This window comes from Lonchura striata, chromosome 3 (assembly GCF_046129695.1).
Source record: "Lonchura striata isolate bLonStr1 chromosome 3, bLonStr1.mat, whole genome shotgun sequence".
NCBI lineage: Eukaryota > Metazoa > Chordata > Aves > Passeriformes > Estrildidae > Lonchura > Lonchura striata.
Window position 1 is genome coordinate 10,843,475 of NC_134605.1, and position 20,791 is coordinate 10,864,265.

Genomic DNA, 20,791 nt, shown 5'->3' on the forward strand with positions numbered 1-20,791 from the left:
GCATGTAGGAGCAGGACAAGGGAGAACAGGTTTAAGCTAACAGAGGGCAGGTTTAGATTGTGTATTAGGAAGATGATTTGGCTGTGAGGGTGGCGAAGCTCTGGAACGGGTTGTCCCGAGAAGCTGTGGATGTCCCATCCTTGGAAGTGTTCAAGGCCAGGTTGGATGGGACTTTGAGCAACCCGGTCTAGTGGAAAGTGTCCCTGCCCATGGTGGTGGTATTAGAAAGAATCAGATGATCTTTAAGGTCCTTTCCAACCCAGGCCATTCTATGAATCTATAAATTATACGTCTATCCATATTCTCAAAGTAGGATTCAACAGTGTAAATCTTCTGATTCCTTTAAGTGATCATGTACAAGCCTTATGGTATTTATCATCTCACATTTTAAATTTTTCCACACCAAAACCAAAATATCTTGAGGCTCTCAACTAGCTACCAAGACATTAATCAAAACCCTACTGCATCTCAGGTATTGAAGTTAAAAGATTATAAGCAGAAAATTTTTCTCCTCAAAATAAGACCACAAAGTTACTGTCATGTGTTTCTGTGGTCCAACATATGCCACCCCAATCAAAAGGATAAATCCCTAGGACCTAAAGGTTTGCCATACTGTAGTTTCTAAAAATCAATCTGAAGTACTGTTTTTGTATTCAGAACATAATGAAAGAAAGAAAATAAGGGAACATCCCATACTGTAAGAATTACAGGTGCATGAATGGCTATAACAGTTCTTCCAGAAGGGACTGCTGGTAATTTGGGTTCCTTGGTACCTGAAGCCTAGAGTACTACAGACATTAAAATTATTAACAACTAGACTAGAAATATTTTTTCCCTAAACATTTCTACTTTAATTTAATTTATACATAGGTCTACAGTTTCGAAGGATCAATATAGATAAAAAGTTTTGAACCTAAATAAATTCTTAATGAAATACCTAAAGATGGAACCTATTCTCAAAAGAAATACTGTTCTCAAATTCATCCTTCAGTAGAATAAAATGGATAAGGATGCCTTCTAGAGAAAGGCACACAAGTAAAGCTGAATGATCCAAAGCTCCCTCTAATTGAAATTGCCATTATGAGAATAAGTAGACATAGGACTCACATACAACCACACTCAGGAAACAGAGAGGACATAAAAAGATTCTACATAATAGTAGAATCATAATCATATTCCTTTCATGTCTTCAATTATACTAATGTAGCATCCACACACAAAAATTAATTAGGTGCAACAGATGTGCCTCTCCTTCTTGTTACTTGTGTCAAGAAAATTGCTCCAGAAATTAGCTCAAGCTAAATAGAAGTGTTCCAGATATACAGTAACAGTAGCTCTTATGAATCCATATTGCTGCATTTATTGAAGCAAACAAGAAATGTCCTTCTAAACAGATAGTAACTTGAGCACTCCTGGCCGCAGTATTCACTTATACAGGTTAGAAATGCATGCACAAACCAAATCACGAGTGTCCATAAAAACAGTCAGTCCCCTATCTGTTGAAGTGAAAAAGAGGAATCAAATTTAAAAATCAGGATCCTCAATAGTACATAAAACCTCTCAAAAAATCACCAACATGTACTGGAAACAGTTCTGAAAGTGAAATTTCAGGTTGCGTGTGATGATGAGATGTCTCAGATCTTCAGATCATGATATGCTGATGATTAAACACAAACCACCTTCCTTATCTTGAGAAGACTTTTGCCAATTAAAATGTGAATGAACTACCAGGATAATATAACCATTTTCATCAAGTATCTCTAGAAAAATAATCTGCCTTTGAGGTTAAATGTATTTTCCGGTAAGTACTGACCAAAAAAAAAAGAATAATTTTAATTATATATTTATCTCTTTCTAAATAGGCAATGCTTCTTCCAATTCAAGTAAAGAACACAGTGACCTGAAAATAAGTGTATGCAATTCTAGAGAGGGAGTAACTGGCTCTATATACCAAAATTATTTCCCTGCACATCTTTAAAAAGGCTACTGGATATGACTAAGCCACTTGATGCTACCTCCTCTTTCCTGAACAATAGCCTCCAGATGCTCATTTTCATATATCAGTAGAACTGGAGGGAAAAAAGTATATATAGCATAACTGTGATGTCTGCAGTGGAGAAATACAGAGGCCAGATTCAAGCTTTCCATGCAGCCCTCTTCAGCTGAAAACCCCGTGGTGTGCCTCAGCTGCCCCACTCAGCCCTGTGCTCAGAAACTCTTGGTACACACCACAGAGTCCCAATAAACAGCCAGTCTTCCCTACTGCTTCCTACTGTTAAACATCATTTTGGTCAACTCAGAATCTACAAACTACCACACAATTTAGATTAGGAAATGCAGGTTTCCACATTAAAATATCCCCAAACCCAAAGTTTTCTCTAGTCAGTATCTAATCTTTGCGCGTGGCAGCATTTAGCCAACAAAAAATTTCTTACTTGGCATTGATATTCTTGGATGCAGACTTGCCTGTAACAATGGTGCAAGACTAGGAGAAACTTTGTTCTCAAACCAGCTTGAGACAGAAGGAATTTCAAATCAATTTTTTAGGATGGAACTACAAGCTACACACTTAAGTGGCTAATGTTTCCCTTTTACTATCACTCATTTTCAATCCTACCCCTCTCAAACTGATTTAAGAGCAAATATCATCCTGCAAAGTTAATTTCATGCATGTGAAAAATACAGACCTTGAAACCGAATGTATATTCTGGCCTTTGGACTGCCATGTAATAAAATTAAGAATACAAATTATAATGTAACTTCTTCCTGTAAGAGCTCCCTGAGGAAAAAAAACAGCTATTTAAAATTTCTCCACGTTCTTTGTGACAAAAAGTAAGCCAGACATGCTGCTAACTCAATTCCTCTTTTTCAAGGAAGCCACAAGTGGTGTCCTTCTGCCCCACTGCATCTCTAAGCTGGTACAAAGGCTACATCTGCTCACTCACCATCCTCAGATGTTATTACCCACTACTGTTTCTGGCATCAGCTACCAGCTACCCTGTGCTGCTTGTTATCTTCTATAAAATGGAGGAAGAATTACATCTTTTATAGAAGTGACATGAGATGTCCCAGCTGAAGAGCCTTGAAACCTCCAAACATGATGAGCAGAGGCAAAAAGGCAGAAAATTCTTTTTCACCTACAGTTACCAAGTTAATTTTCTTTTATTTTCTCCTACACTTCTTTCGTAACACCCCCTGCAGAGAAGTCTGACAAGCTCTTGAACTCGACAGAATTTATCTCCAATAAAACTTCTCTGACCAAAACCAAGACTAAGACCCGGGGCTCAGCCAGAGGCACTGACCACAGTAGGAGTTCTCAGCGAAGTTTCTAAGCCATTATCTTCTAGAAGAATATATTGAGGTTTTCTACCAGAGATTAGACTTGCATAAACTAGATCCTTGCTAGGCCTCCCAAGACTCCTGAAAAATTCCCTCAGAGACGTTGCATAACACTGCACTGTTCTCAAAGGGATCAATTACATGCATCCAAGATCACTGCTGCTATCACTCAAAACTACAAATCAGAAACTCAAGCTTACCTGTCAGCCAAGAGCTTCAGAAGGACAAAACTGCAGAGCATGAAGTGCTTCCACCCTCCCACCACTCAGGGAAGTATCAGGGCAAAGAGAAGACCAAAATGTCACCACATCAACACCACAAGTTACAGGTCAGCACTGGTGCAGCCATTTGGCTGTGAAAACATCTGTCACCCCAGTTCAGACTGGAACCTCAGGTACCAGAGGTTCCAAATCAGTGTCTATATACATATACACCAACCAAGGGGATAATTTTTCTCTTTGCATCCCAGAGACAAGTACATTCAATAATCTCTAAGAGCAACTACAAGGTGTATCAGGTGCATGTAAACTAACACATAAAACATCGTCCAGAACATGATCTTAGGCGCAAAATACATATAAGAGAAATCTGATTTTTCACAGCTGTTCAGCCTCCCTCCTTTTTGCAGGAAAGCAATCAAATTGAAGAGAAATTTCCGTAAGAACAGAAGCTGTTAACATACACTTATTTGTCTGGAGGTGGCAACAGTAAGTGACCATTAAAAGGTAAAGCCATATATTTCTTGTAGAGATGCCAATGCACACATATATTTAAAAGACCTTGATGCAAACACATATGTGTAAACATATGTTTGTACCTTTACATACACATTATTTGTGCTGTCAGGAAATAAAGAATTTTACTGCACACAGATTGTGTCATATTGTTCTTCCTATGGCATGGCTGAGCCATGTTATTGTAGCCGAATACCAAAAGTCTTCATATTCTTACCTACAAAAAGACATTTTTCTGAAGGTTTTCCACTGTTCTAGTTAAGTAATTTCTATTCCCCATTAGCTCTGAGGAAGCTATTGGTTGGACTTGAAAAATCCCTCAGAGACATTGCATTGGACTTGAAATCTTTCTATATGAAAGGACAGATTGTCAGAGAACACTTTAGCAGCATCAAAATAAAATCATGAAAATCAAAAGTATAAACAACAGAAAACAAGAATGGCATAGAGTTGAAGAAATTAAATATATATATATATAGCCAAGAAACCTAGAAGTAGTTTCAGTAAAAGTACATTTACTTTGGACCCTAGTGGTATTCTCTAGATTGAAGGAAAAAAATATATACTATTTTTCCAGCATATTTGAATTAATTTGTATTAGTATTACCAGAGTGCCTCACAGCAAGAACAAAATGTCATGACTACAGAAAGCCATGAGAAGCATATGTCTCTACCACAGATCAAAAGAGGAGAGTGAAAAACTCTGGGGTTAGGGATCAATGAACTCATAAATACTGAATCCAGGTACACTTCCATGCACACGTTGTATTCTAGCCTCAAAATCATCCCTTTTCCACAGGAGTCTTACAAGGCTGTGACTCACAAAGAAGTCCCTCCTACCTCTCAAACCAGACATTCACACAGATGTTTGTAGGCTCAGGACCCAGCATTTTAACTACACCACATGTCACACACGCATTATTTTTAAATTTCCATGGTTGGATATGATTCTATCTGACTCATGTATAGATTTACTAGCTGCATGTATCAATACTGTCTGATGTTAAATCTGCTTTTCTCTCTGGAATGTTGAGATTATAATTTCTCTAGAAATTTCTTCGTGATTTAGTATCTAGATATATTTAATGATAGTGCCATATGCAATACATTATGTGACAGATTTATTACTAGGCACTCATCACTGGACTAGCCCAAAAAGTAAGTGATAAAAGATAAAATGAAGCATCCCCAGATGGTGGCCCTGCTGTCTCCACATCCCTTCCTCATTCAGATGTACGCTGCAGCCTTCCCTGGTAAGGTGGTTCTGTTACTTCTGTGATTATTTCCCAGGTGAGTTTGGGTGCAGGGAGTGCAGATGGGAAAGGAGCAAAGGTGGGTGTAGATGAACTCACACAAAAGTGATGTTATCAAAAGATATCAAGAGATGGGGAGAGAAGGAAAGAGGCTGGAATAAGCAGCCAGCACAGGATGATGAACATCCACTTGGGCTTCCAGATAACTCAGAGGAACATCCCAGTTTTGTACATGTATCCTTCTTTAGAATTTTTCCAGAAGCTGTATGCCAGACAGGCATAGCATCCCCAGAGACAGAACTCACTTTGCACTACTCTGTGTCCAATGATTCCTTGTCAATGAAGCATCCACCATCCCAGCTGCTTTCTCAGCTTCCCCTGCTATGAATTTTTGGTGTTAGTTAATAAGCTGATCTCTGTGGGAACATTTTCATGGAGGGCTGCAGTTGAAGTTTCCATCATCTCTCTGTGTGACGATTTAGCAACATGCTGTTCTAGCAGGCATCTGACAATCTTTCACATCTTCCAACAGCTTTCAGTACTTCCTTCTCCTGGCCCATCATTAAACAAAATATTATCCCTTGGAAAACCTTGAACTCTCTGGATGAGGGTGAGAATGAAGCAGTTCAATCCTTGCTTCCAGTGAATGAAACATCTTAGAACCACAGAGTTCTGAGAGACAGGAGCAATGCCATGAAAACACAGCACAGCACGTGTCCTCAGCAAAGAGATGCTGCTCACTGCTGCAAGCACCTCTGCTGGCAGGGAACACGCCATGCCTGAGACTGCCAGGCCACTTCCAGGGTGGAGAACTCGAGATATTCATATCCATGCACATACATTCAGATGTCTGTCAAACGTAGGGTTTACAGAGCGCTGCAGTGTAAAGCCTCCCACTGCCACCAACTCATGAGGGGTTGGCTTCTGTAAAAGTCAGATCCAGAATTTCTCAATGCTAATGAGAGCTGAATATGGCTCTCGTCCTGCCATCAGCATCTAATTTCTAGTTCTAGGGGAATGTCCCTGCATTGCTTTGGTTCCCACCTCTATTGCTCTCTCAAGGCTGCAGAGCACAGGACAGGACTTGTTCAGCCAGATAGGGCCTGGAGAGGGGATATCACTAAATAAAACCAAAGTACTATAAAATATGTTCTTGATCGACAAGTAATTATGAATGCTTCATTACTGATCATATCTCCAAATTAATTTATTCCTAATCTGATCTCTTATTTTTAGCAAATTACAGAACTGATGATTGCTTTTAATTAGTCTCCATGAGTTACCACTCAGAGAAGTATTAGACAAATAATATATAAGATTGGGGTGCTCTAAATATCAAGAATAAAGCATGGTGGGAGAAAAAAATAAGGAGCACAGATGGGTCTTTACACTTCCACTGTCAGTTCTGTACTTGCTATTTTTATGATGATGCAGTAGCATGCCATTATGGAAATCTGATTTTAAAAAATTAAGTGAGAACAATGCATGTTTTAAAATGTTTTGTTGTGAGAGTGGAGGCACAAACTTCTCAATATCTGCAAGATTTTTCAAACAATTCACTGGGAGCCCTCTTATTATCAGGATGGCAGAAGAACATAAGTGGAGTAAAATGACAGGAAAGCAAAGTGTCTTTGAGTAGAACATTGGATACAATTAGAAAAAACAACAGTATTTTGTGTAAATTAGGCCATCCTCAGCCAAGCCCAAAAAGCTTATTTTTTCTTCCAGCTATTTTGAGTGGGTCTAGTAAAAGATAGTCCTTTTTTCCTACAAATCTTACCTCTTCTGACAAAATAATTACCTGTTAGTGAATTCAAGTCATATTACAGCCATTTTTCTCAATCATAATTTGCTATGGATTTTATCAGTATGTAGCAAGACTTGCTCGTAAAAGAACAAATCCCTAAAAAACACATTCTTCCAAACCCTTAATACATCACAGAGTAATAGTGATCTATCTTACCCTACTGCAACCTACTCCTGCATACAACCATTCCCATACTTATGAACTGCCCTCACTGGACTTGGCTGAGAAATCTTTTAAAGATAATTTTTAAATTAATTTTAAATTAATTTTAAATTAATTTTTTTAAATTAACAATTTCTTCCCTGTCTATCTCTCCTTTCCTATTGTTGTCATTGATCTCCAATGTTGTTTAAAACTCTGTAAATCTCTCTTCTGTACAGGATTGAATATTCTCCATAATAAATTATCATGCAGGTTCATCAAACTCACTACCAGTGGGGCAACTGCCCAGGCTGGTTAACCTGAAGGGTGGGAGAACACAAGATAAAATACAGAGCACAATCCTTGGTCTCTGATGATCTTTCATACAAAAAAAACCTTTCTGCACCAAGGTCCAGACAAACTGACAGTGTACATTGGACATAAAAGAAATCCAGCTTTCTCACCACAGCAGTGGGGTACTCTATGCAAACATTGCTCTCTCCTAAAATAAATCAAAGAAAGTGAAAAGAAAGAAGAAAAAGTTGGTATCTTATCCTGTACCCTAACCCCAAAATCAACAGGGATGCCAGCATGTTTTTCCTATTTATATGAGATCTACCAAAACCACTCTGCAGCTTCATTCAGAGTGAATTTATGTATTTAACAAGACACCTAGCAATGGAATCTTTAATTCTTGCATTTCAGTATCTTCCCTCCCATCTGACACTGTCATGATCTTAATATTCTACTTGCAGCAATTGCTCAGTTATAATGTGTATGCATTTCTGATAGCACTGACTCATTTCTTCTCTAATTACTGCTGCAGAACCACACTGGCTACTGCTCCTTTTACCCCAGTCATAGCTACAGCGCAGCTTGAAAATTGCAAGCTAAAACCACAGACCAAAGAGTACCAAACAACAACCTCTCCAAGTCTTCACTGACCTATAGTGGACAAAGGGTCTATGGGTTTAGTTGAACAATCAAATTTACCTTTCATATTTGGCTGTAGATGTGAAAATTCTGAACAATTTAATAGCAATGCCTAATTAGCAGTCAAAAGTTTAGACAAGAGCATGGAATGCTTGCAAGTACAGATTTGAAAGCTATTTACTAAGGTGAAAAATATATTCATCATAAGTCATTACAAATTTATAGAAGTCTCTTCACACAGATGATCTACAAAGCATCTCATAGCAAAACATTTTAGGCAAGTGCAAACCTAAATTACATTTTTATGTAGCCTAAGAAAACATCACTTCAGGGCTCAAATGAAGCTCAATAAATCCCATAATGAGACAAAAAAATTAAAAATTTCTCAGTCTGGATGGTCTATAATGGAGCAGCAAATCAGATAATGGACTCTTGTTCTGGTAAGAACATTTTCTCTGGCTAGTTTTCAACTAGACAGCAGACAGATATATGGTCAGAGAAGTTCTTTCTCAGGCTGTTGAATGTCACTTTCCAATTGTACTGTCCAAAGCACAGAGCAAAGTTTATAGCCCCTAATACATGTCCTCTCCTACCTACCATTCTTTCTTCCAACCAGGAAAAACCAGAGCAAGCCAGAGAGAGAAAGTCTGGACCTTCACAAGGCTCACTGCCACGACTCTTAGTGCCCTAACACACGCCAAATTCCAGGAAATGTATTTGCATGCACCCAATCCTCCAGGCAGCAGCCATGGTTGTTCAACAAGCTCAAATGCTGGATTTTCTGCAAGTAATCTGTGTTTTTCTGACCAGAGGGAATTTATCAACCTGTGGTGCAATAAATGCATGAATCGGTATCTGCAGGCCAGTCTGAAGAGAAGTTTAAGCCAGCAATGATGCTGGCAGATTTCTAAAATCATTTGATGATATCAGCATTTGATGATTTCAGCATATTCCAGTCAAGAACTGGAACAGGCTACCCAAGGGAATTACTGTCCCTGGAAGTGTTTAAAAAACATGTAAATGTGGCACTTGAGGACATGGTTTAGTTGGTTAACACTTGAACTACAATTTTTCCAACCTTAACTGTTCTACAATTGTATGAATCTGTATTTATGTCCAAATCTAAGACTACATTCAGACTGCCAACAGAACTTTAGAGTGGGTGCCAAAAATGTATAATCAAAGACTTTTTCAAGTAATTAAAATTAACAGAATTCTTGCCTGTAGAGGATGTTACGTACTTATAAATTGAAATTAGAAGCTTTAATAGCCCCTGACATTACTTTATCTTATTTAACTAAAAGATTATAGACTAAGAGTGAAAGATTTACCATTACAGTGAAAAAAAAAAAAGTTCTAGTCTTTAAGTTAGTTTGTTGTGGAATTTTTAAAATAGTATTCAAATATCACAAAAATAATTATGAAAATTAAAAGTAATACAGCTTCTTAATCTGAGAGAACTTTGATGCCAAAACATTTTTTTTTTTTTTTTTTTTTTTTTTTTTGCAGGGCTAGGAGATAAAAATTAGCAGTTTTAACTGTAAAATACAAGATACCTCTCTAACATGTCATCAGTAAAACTGAGTAGTACAGACACTTGGGATGCTTGGCTGTGTTGTCACCTTTATGACCCAAAAAAATTGTTTCCAAGAGTTTGTTTTCTGTCTTGTTTCTTTTGATAACAACAGCACAGAGACCACCACAGCAGATGGCAATCCCCATGCATCACACAGCAAGAAAGCCTCAAGGACCTGCAAGCCAAAGTCATTCATCCATCCACGTTTTCCCTAGTACCAATTTGGTGCCATGCTCTCCAAATAATTCAGCTAAACTGAGCAAGTCCCCACTACAACATGATCCAATAATATGATTTCAATATCAAAGTCTACAAAATTCACAGGTGAATGAATAATCCTCACTCTGCCTAATGATGGTGGTTGAGAAGTTAAAAAAGACAACCAAAATATTCTGAATTAGGAAAAGTAGAAAAGAGGAGAGAATTTCCTTCCTATGCAGCCTCTTCAGACAGAAGAAGTTTTCACATGTTGACAAAATGCCAACAAATACTAAAAGAAATGTGATCCTTCAAGTATCTATCTTTACCAAAAAGAAAAATCCTGCCTGAACTAAAACAAGCTGCACAACTAATGCCAGTGACAGAGAGTTTATTAGTTAGGCCCACAAGTAGCAAGTGTTGCCAATCTATTCTGGAGAAGTATTTAATTCAGATTATAAACCTGGAGAAAGGAAGTGAGATGAAAAATCTATACAGCAACACAGGATGACAGCAAGGAAGCAATTATTCAGAAGTCACAGTTGGAACCTGGCTATCAGAAACAAGGAAGAGCTTAGCCAACATATGTAGTTATTTCTTTTAGTTACAACCTGAGAAATCCTCATTACATTCTAGCAGGTACAAAATATCACCAGTGTTTTCAAATCAGATCATACTTAACCAGATAAAGGTTTAAAACTGAATACTAGAACTTAAACCTCACAATTTATAAAAACCAAGTTCTATGGAATAGAAACAGTGCTTACATTCAAAACATCAAAAGCCACCTCAGCATAGCTGGATTTTGTAAAGCATTTAAATTTTCAAGATTGCAGTTCTTTTTCCTGCTCACACTGATAAATACTTTCACTATTATCCCTCTAAATATTAGAGTGGTACTCCCATATCCACAGTATCTGAGCATATTGAAATACTGATTTCAGATAGACAACTGGTTTTGAGTAAGGATCCCTGCAGGTAAGGTAGAGTAACTGAAAACATGAACAAATTTCTGTCTGGGGAGACCTGAATTCACACAGTTTGTGTTGTTGCTGTGAAACAACCACAGCAAAGATGTCCAAATGAAGTAGTGTCTTGTCTTTAATTGCACATGGCTTTCTCCATGCTCTGGTTACTGGTTCAGCAAAACTCCTCAGAATCCCACACAAATGCAGGAAAGGGAGGAAATCACATCTCCAGTGAAGCCATGAAGGAGAAACAATCTGCAGATTTGTCCCCACAGAACCAAAAATCAAAATACTTCAGATACTAATTTCTTACAAACATCAAAGAGCATTTCTAACTGCTTTAAAAAACCCAACCAAACATAAACAAAACCCAACCAAACAAAACCAAATTATTTTAAAATTAGAAACTGTCTCATCTAGAAGAGGATGATTTTCACAAAGTAAATTATCTAGCAGTACAATGATGTTCTCCCCAGTCCTGCTAAATTTTAAGACTAAAGACTAAAATTTTAATCAGTAATATTCAATATAAGACACTTTGAGCAAGACAGTAACTCATCATATGTTTTACAGGCTAATGGATGTACTACCACACAATTTATTTGCTTTTAGATGGTATATAGTAGACAATTATCCTCCCTTTAGCTTACACTGCATTTTTTCACACCTGGAAAAACATTTATACATTGGTAAAATCCAGCATGACCAGAAGGTAGGCAAGCATATACAGGACTTTTCTACACCATCACCTAAATTATGCACCCCTCAAATCTTCCTTGCTACCTAGCTTACTTTTAATTTGCAATTAACATGTCTTCTGTAACCATCTGGTTCTGCCAAATGAAAAATTGGAGTCATTAGACTGTAATGTTGTACTAAAGAAATATATTTGCACTAGCAGTTCAAATCAGATAAATCAAAACTTATCAATTTTTATCCTCTTGCTCCTGTGATATATCTGCATATGCAATGCTTATTGCTTTAGAAATTAACTTTTAATCTTGAAAAAATATGGATTTTTAACACACACTGAGATGCAAACTACAACTTTGCTTGCAGTCATACCAACTCGTACAGCTCTTGCAAAAGGATGACACCAGAGAGTGAGATTCTCCAAAGCACCAGAGGATTCAATACAGACAAAAATCACTGAAAAAAGTTAATGGATTTTGTTAATTTCCCCTTTGCCTGTACTTCTACCCAGCTTCCTTTCTGGTTTTCAGGGGTTTTTTTAATGGAATCACACTGCTGGCAGTAATGAGAAATCTATAAAATATAGAAAGCTCTCATTGTATAAAAAGGAAACATTTTCCTGTAATGCTAATGGATACTCCCATTTGCTGTAGTGATACTTGAATGATATTTTACTCCATAATGCTGTTGGCTCAAGGCAGAAGATTTTATACTAGTGGCAGCTCACTTAAAGAAATCTTTAAGGTCTTTTACACTATCAGTACTCCATCCTTTCTATATTCTTGGGTGGGGGGGGAGGAAGTTATCTTTCTGAATCATTAAAATAGAATCATCTGGTAACCCTGACCAGATGTTGGGAACAGTACAGCCAAGTTTGCATGAAAATATTTGGGTGAATATGTGTTAAAGGGTCTATCTAGACCCTTCCTTAAGCAGATCTTAGCTCTCAGTTCTGGAATATCCAGGCCCAGCACTAGTGCCTACCCTGCTCTGACCAGCCAGAATGCCAAAAGACATTCCTAGCACTTGGGAATTGCACAGGTGATGTGTACATCAACCAAAGCCTCAATACAACACAAACAACCTTCTTCAGATCTTAATTAAAAAAAAAAATAAACCACCTCATCTTACACTCAGATTAACACAATAGACAAACAGAGTGTGATTTATATCAGGCAGGTGCTTACCAGGTATAAAAAGCACATAAATTCAGCCAGATCTCCAAAAACTGCTCAACATCCAGAACTCACACTAGAATTACCGAAAAAGTGTCTGCTTTCCATGGTGATCAGTAGGCAGAAACTCCAGCCTACAGTGAACTTTTCTTTCAAAAGAATTTACATATCCCCATGCTAGTCTTATATCATGAGTCCCTACCCCCCAAAAAAAAACAAACCAAAAAAAACCCCACCAAAAAACCCCAAAAAACCAACGAACAAATCTGTGATGGATTACAGCTGCCTTTCCCTCTTTAAAAGCTGCTTCTGCTTAGCAGCTCAATTAAACAAACTGGAAACAGCTGGGAATGAAGCAGCACATAAAGATAAACAGCTTAACATGGTCAAAATTTACCAACAGACCATCCTGAGAGGCTACACACTGTGAACAGGTGCTTTTATCTTGGCCTCTAAACCTTACCCACTCAGTGATCCCAATGTAGAAGCAAAGCCCAAAACATTTGCTTTTTTTCAGTGTTTTTCCAAAATCCTGTACCACTGTTTGCTTATAGGATTTGAAGTTCTCATGGTTGGTTGACCACTCCTTATCCAGTTACAAAAATAAACAAAAAGGGAGCAGGAAATAATCCCATTCATCCTAGCATTCTGCACACAGTGTAACCCTACTTGGCAATTCTGCCTCACATCCTTTCCTTTATTCATAGAAACAAGTTTTGTAACCTGGGAATGGAAATGGACATGATCAGGAGGCTCAGAAAGCCTTTTCTAATCAGCCAGTGATGAGAAATCTGAATAAAGAAAACAAAATTCAGTTTCATTAGCACACTGGAATTAACAGACCAAGCTGTGAAAACTTCACTGCTCATTTGCAGTGTAAATTGGGGACTGTCACAACTGACAAATTGACATTTTCACTCCACAACATGACTTGAAGTTCTAAGCAGAATTGCTTTAAGCATAGCCTGTTGTTTAAGAGATTACCAAAGGTAATAGAGTGATGAAAAGCTGCAAGCCTAGGAATTTGTTTTAACACAACTATTTTCAGGTTTTGAGGAAAAAAAAAGGAAGATAAAAGCTCAAAAAGTGCAAACTGCAAAAATGGTACATCTTCCTTCTTGTTTGGCAAGGTCCAGCAATAAATAGACACCACAGCAAAACAAAACTGTCAGTGCTGCCTAGCAGGAAGCTTATCAAAGATATTTAAAAAGCTTTTTGTATGAAAAACTAATTTTAATGAAGTCACATCAGTGTAGAAGGCCACTCCAGGTGGTCAGAAAAAATATTCCAGAAACTCAGTGTTACAAGCAAAGAAAGTAGTTAGCAGACCTCTGAATCTAAATTCCAAAATAATAAAAAGTGTGTAAAAAGAAAGATCAGGCCAAAAACTATATGAAATGTCACTGATGCCACCATCTTCCCTAAAGAGACAGCATCCCTTCATATCATCCAGTGCCAAATTTCTTGTCCAGAATTCAGAACTCACCAGATAAAAAACCTCCCTTGTACATTCACATAACTAAGAGGCTACATCACCTTAACCTAGTCTAATATAAGTGATAACTTAAAATAACAAGATCACCAGAAATATCAGACCATGAATATGGCCCACAGAATATGCAAATGTTTGCACATCAGATTCCTGTGTATCAAATCAAACCAGGTAGAAAAAAAAAAACCACTTCTCTGTATAATTAAAGCTGTGTATTATTCCATAAATTTGCACTTTTTCCATTTCAGAGCTACCCTTGGCAATATTGAGTATTTTCTTAGTCCCAGTCATTTTGGTCAATGAGGCTCAATTTGTTTTCTGTGATTTGCTCGTTCAATTTAATTCAATTTTTCTGATATACAAGCCCTCAATGTCTCTAACTGAGCTCTTCATCTAATATAATTTCCTTTCAGCTCTTCAACTTCATCCTTTCTCCACCACTGTCCCAGCTTCCCTAGCTCTCAGCAGTCTTATCCTAATTATTGCTCCTGTATCTTGTACAGTCCACGTATTATTTCTTTGGCATTCAAGTCAGATAAGGCCTCTTTACCACTGCCTGAGCAAATGCAGGAGAAAATTGAGGGCATAGTTGTATTAAACTTTCTAGTCACTCTTCCTGGGAGAAATAATTACAGAGGAAATTTTGTTTAGTCACTACTGCCCTGAGAGAGAGTATGCTCAGTTCAGATGAAATATTTGGAGGATTGCGTTGCCAAATCCTAACAGGTCTCTCCAGAGCACAACTGAAGCACTGTCAATAACTGGGTCAAATTCAGACACTTGTTCAAAAGTACAACAAAAGAAGCAAAGGAAATAAATTAGAATGGAGCAAAGAGAGACTAAAAACCTAATTTAGTTCCAACAACTATTAAGGACAGCAGCACAGGGACGGGAAGGTAAGCACTAACCTGGAGGAAAAAATGACTTCTGAAGAGATCTCAGGGGGATTTTTTTTAAACCTAAAAATTCTTTCTGTTGACATGTTATCAGGTGAGATATACATGTTTAACACACTTTGAGAGTCAACGTGCCTCTCAGGAGAGCAGCAGGAGTTCTCAGTGAAGTCCTCTGCAGAGTAAGAGATGGAAGGAGCATTTCCACTTCATTCCCCAATGACCTCTGTAGCATGTCTCTTACTACCACATTTTCACAGACCATAAATTTTAACCACTTTTTTTTCTGCATTGCTCTGCAGCTGATCTTATAAGCTGGTTATATTCAGCTTTGCCACACACAAACTCCTACAAGAAGCTCTGTGGAGTCTGGACCTGTGCAGCCAGGCTATCAGCAGAGATTGACATTCCTGATCTTGCTTTAATGAAGATTATTTCTAGTAGAGGAGCCCTGAAAATAAAGGTCCTTGGAAGCCCTATACTCCAGTGTCCACCAAGAGTTAAGTTCACTTAAGTGATGGACACAAGTGCAGATTTAATTACTGATATGATTAAGAAAAATCACATATAAGAATATTTTTCAGACGAATGTATTTTATATTTTTTTTAATTTCAGGAGTTTTTCTTCAGTCCCCTACCCAATCACCTCAGCATTTGCACTTCACTTTCTTTTGCTTGCTTCTTCTCTCTTCCCTTACAGATACATAAACAGAAATTGAAGTATTTACACTCTGAAGAGCTGCAATATTGTAAAATGAAGATTCTATGCTCATCCTCAAAATCCTTGTTTCTTCTTTGATGGCACAAAGAAATAAAAAAGTAATATGCTCTAAGATAAGCATGTGATGTTTCTTATTTTTCTGAACTAGAAGATATTTTTCAATGTCATTTACACATTTTTAGCTTTATGATTATCTGACATAATAGGTAACACATCTCATTATGAACAATATTTGTCTTTTTGTAACGTCAAAAGTGTTTTGTATATTTTAGTTGTCAGCACATTATTCTGTTACCTTGTGTTTCAAAAATGCAGTGGAATGGTGCCAGAAGGGACAGTTTTAGCAGCAGGATTTTATTATTGTTTCAAATCAACAAGCAGTGTAATAAGACTTTCTAAAATACCCTGCCTTCACAAGCAAACCTTTTGTCCAGCCAGTGGGAAAATGACAGAAGGAATGATTCCTTAAAGTGAAATTGCATTCGAAGCTACATAGCTAATTGCAGCTTTAAAAATGACGAATCAGGTTGAAATTTCTTGTTAAAACCATAAATCTATTTTTCAGTATCTAATCACAATTTCTACACTTTTGAACCCCAAAACACCAGATTCCCAAAACACCCCAGAACCCCAGATTCCCCATCTTCATGAACCTAAATCAAAGACATTAGATATGAATAAACTTCTCAAGAGGTTCAGTTTCCATTGAACACCAGGTGTTGGATTCGAAAATCAAGAGCTGGTGGCAACGAAAGTGGAAAAGGACAAGAAGAAATGATGTGTTCTCCCTTTTTGGATTTGTTGGACTCAGTTTTTAGCAGCTGTTGGATTTGGACATCAATGGGGCTGTGATGCATCCTCGAGTGCTAAGGCAGGAAAGGAGCTCTGTTTGAAAGGATGCACTCCAGCAAACCTCAGCTACCAGTGAGGCTGCTGGCACTGCCTCCATGCCCTCACCTACCATCCCAGACACTCCATCTTCCAGGAGGCTGAATAAACTCTCTTCCCACTTGTCTACCTTGCAGTGCTTGAAAAAATCATGACAGACTGTCTGGAATAAGAGTGGAAATTCTTTTAGATGAAGATCCATAGCAGGCTGGTAGAGGTTCTCGGGATGCAGTTTCTTGTATTACAGAGGACACTACATTTTTTATGTGCTGAGACACCAGACATCTGGGAAAACCACTTGCTGAGCTCAAGGCCTTGGAATATCTTTTTATTTTCATTTTACTAGACATGGGTCTCAAGCTTCAAAATGACTGTTTTTTTACCCTGCTGCCAATATAAAATTTCCCCACTCCAAAAACATAAATCTGGGGGAAATTGGGGTGTGTACAGGTTGTATCTCTATGCCCATTTCTGATTTCAGCTACCTATTGAAAGAAATGAACCAGAGGTTACAAACCATGAACAGTGCCAGCAGTGAACTCTCAGAATAAAACCAGAGGTTAAAAAAAAAGGCATAAAGGTTATTTTCCCTTCCTCCTCAGCACTATCTCCAGTTTTATGATTGTTACCATTTTTCTTGCTTTTCTCCTCAGCCTTCTTTTTTTTTTCTTTGGTCATATGGTCTTGGAGCAGGACTGACTGGATAATGACATTTTCAGGTAGACAAAAAGAGGTTCTTTTGTACTTTGCAGCATGCACGGTATCCCAGGGAACAATGCAACAACATTTTTCATAGATAATTTCATATTCCTCTTTCCCTCTGTTACCTTTTCCCTCTAAGAGACTGTCTGAAACCATTCCATATGCACAGACTAATAATCATGCAATTTCACATCTCTTTGTTGAGATGAGCTTTATTTTTTCTGGAAACATAATCACAAGCAAGAACACCTAACTAAGCCAGCCAAAGCTATAACCCTTCCTGAAACGAGTTCTGTGCTGCAGCACAGTAGTAAATGCAAAGCTAAAGCCAACAACCTGTTCTAAAGAAAACCTTGTGAAACTGTTTGATTATGAGTCTCAACTAAATCCACTTTTTAGAAAAGATCTAGTAGCAGTATCACATCATATTCTATTCAAACTGATTTTGCTAATTTTATATTAGGCGCTGTAACATTTACTGAGTCGCATGAAGGATTATAGCAGATTTCAAAGAATGTTACATAAATACTAAGCCACGTTTTCTGAAGTGTTGTCTCTGTTTCCATGAGCTGGCTTTGGAACTCTATAGACATAATGGCACCAGAAGAGTGCCTTTCAGAAACCTACAGGAGGTCCAGAAGATGCTTCTACTCTGCTCCAGCAGCCCCAAAACAGACCGCCAATATTTTTCATGTCAGTGTTCATTACTGGGCTACAAGAACAGTAACTGCAAAACAGTCATTTATTGCTTAGGCAGATGCTAAAGGCTTTATTTATTATCCTCTCCCCAGAAACCAAATATTTGTGGGATGCAAGTGCTACTGCCAGTAAGGAAAGGCTTTACTTTCATTAAAGGAAGGTTTGAGAAATTCTATTCATAGACTACTGGTTCCATTTGAATGTCTTAGATTCTTACATACCACCAGGAAGAGTGTGGGCTAAGTGATATGGTAAAATTATAGTAATAAGTGGTTTGGAAAGCTACAAAATCTGCAGCAACACTGGAAAGTTATCATTGTCTCTAAATGTTAATCCCTTTTCTCATCTGCAAGTACTTCTTAAGGTATACAGACTAAAGAATGTAATATTTACAAATTTTCTTCATATTCATCAAACCACATTTACAAATTATTTCTGTAAAGTTATTCCATGAATTTACACAGTCCTGTCTTTGTCCACAGAGAATATCTTTAGTGTTTCTCTGAAACCTATGGCAGCTCTCTGGAGATGCTCATAAACCACATTTTGACTCTCTTGAGAAATTGAGTTATTATTACTGTATGCCCTCTAGCTGGAAGGAACGCCTTCATTTTCAAAAAGTTACTCAATATACTCATAGGTACTGTTCTGAACAGAAAATCACTTGCTGGCACGTAATAACACAAAGATTAAGGGAAAGGACACCCAGTTCTTCTGCTCACCACCATTTTCCCAGGTAATTCACATTTCCAAGTGCTTTTCACCACAGCGGCACCTTCTGTCACACCACAAGCCCTGGGAGACATGGCCAAGGTGGTTCACAGCATTAAGGCAACACCAACCACACTACAGCTTCCATTTAATCTTGCTTCCCTTGGATCCTGAGAAAAGCTCAAAGGTGCAACTGGATGGGGGCTTCCCACCAGAAAGGGTCCATGATGAAAGAAACCCAGCTACTCCAAAGCCAAAATACTTTATGGAACATCTTTTCCCCCCATTTTTTTCTCAGGCTGCTAAGACAAACCTCTTAGTCTGACCTGCTTCTGACAACTCTGGTCTGCAGACACAACCTGAAATATTAATTTTCAAACTTATTTCCTATTGAGTTATCCTGCTTCTTGAGAACAGTGGATCAGAGCCTTGGATGCCTTTGCAGATCCCTGCTCTCTGCCAAGCTGGACTTACACTGGCTTGGTAGAATCAAGTCAGTAAATTAAATGAAAAAGCATTTTGATTTAGAAAAGTCTTAGTTCTACTTTGAAAAAAAGACGGTGAGACAAAATGTTCCACTGCTTTAAAATAACTTTTGAATTTTTAATTCCTTGAACATTTTTCATATGTTAACTTTTATCCTTATTACGAAGTGAAACAACTATTATGCATTTTCTGTAGGACCAGGGATGCTTACAACATAAAGTTTAGTGCTGCCCAAAGAGGATAAGACTGATCACAAACATGTACTTTCAAATTTCTTGCCTTTTTTGGTTATAACCTTTAATTTTAATTAGATTTTAATTAGATTTTTCAATACTTGAGGGTTTTTATCACCATGAGGAGGTGCTACTATAAAATCAGTAAGTTTTCTGCAAATCAAGGAGGTAAGAATTTCTGTCTTCACTAAACTCTAAATGTAGAAAAATATCACATAGGCACAATATTCATATTCTCATTATTCATAAATGTCAACATGTTTATACTTAAACACACAAAAAATATAGTACTTATGCACTTCTACACAAAGATAAAAGGTCCAGACAACACTTGAAAAGAACATCCCCTTCCACCACAATATGCATATAAATGTTATGTAGTGATAATTATTGCAAATATACTACATTCCCTTATATATTACTCTCAATTTTTTTCTCATGATTTCATCTTCAAATTTCCATCTATCTTTGTAAATGCCCTTTTGTGAGCTATGAGCTACATCAAATTTTTTAACTCCAGACCATGTGTACAATATTGTAGTCAAAGGGAAGAAATTAGAATACCAAACACTGTTTCTTTCTACACCTGCACAGAGGGACAGTGACTCTTTCAGAATTTAGATAAAATAACAATATTGGATGGGGGAACACAGGCTTTTAATTCCATATATCTCAGTCATGGTTTAATGCACATGTGCTTTAAATCATGCCCTAGTTAACACTTGTGACTGTACAGTTGACCACATTTTCCCCAGAAAATATTTCCACAACCTCTTCTAGTCACTTGAGAGAAATATACAGCAATATATTTTTTTTCCACAGAAAAATCACTCAGGTAGGGCCTCTTTTACAGACAGGTATTATTTCTGCCCCTGCAGCTAGAAAATAACTCTCTACTTAAAACAGAAGATTTGGAAGATTTACCATTAACAAATATATGCACACACTGGAAATCAAGAGTTTCAGCTCATTGACTATAAAAAGATAATAATCTGTGTCCTACCTATGGTGGTAATAACAGTGCCAGCAAAGAAGAAGGAACTTCCCAAGTCCCAGTGACTGATCTGAGCAGATGTGTTTCCTAAAGGTATGATTCCTGCATTTATTGCTGCCACTACTTGCTGCAAGTTTAAAAAGATTTTGTCAATA

The 20,791-nt window shown here is 37.5% G+C and overlaps 1 protein-coding gene across 2 annotated transcripts in view; it reads right to left on the bottom strand.

Annotated features, from left to right (window-relative positions):
- Positions 1-20,791, bottom strand: part of KCNK2 (potassium two pore domain channel subfamily K member 2) — a 113,932-nt gene that overhangs the window by 43,083 nt on the left and 50,058 nt on the right. For both annotated transcript variants that reach the window (XM_021547591.2, XM_021547593.2), the window contains one exon: positions 20,646-20,763. In XM_021547591.2, the coding sequence (XP_021403266.1) occupies positions 20,646-20,763 (118 nt within the window). The remainder of the gene's footprint in view (positions 1-20,645; positions 20,764-20,791) is intronic.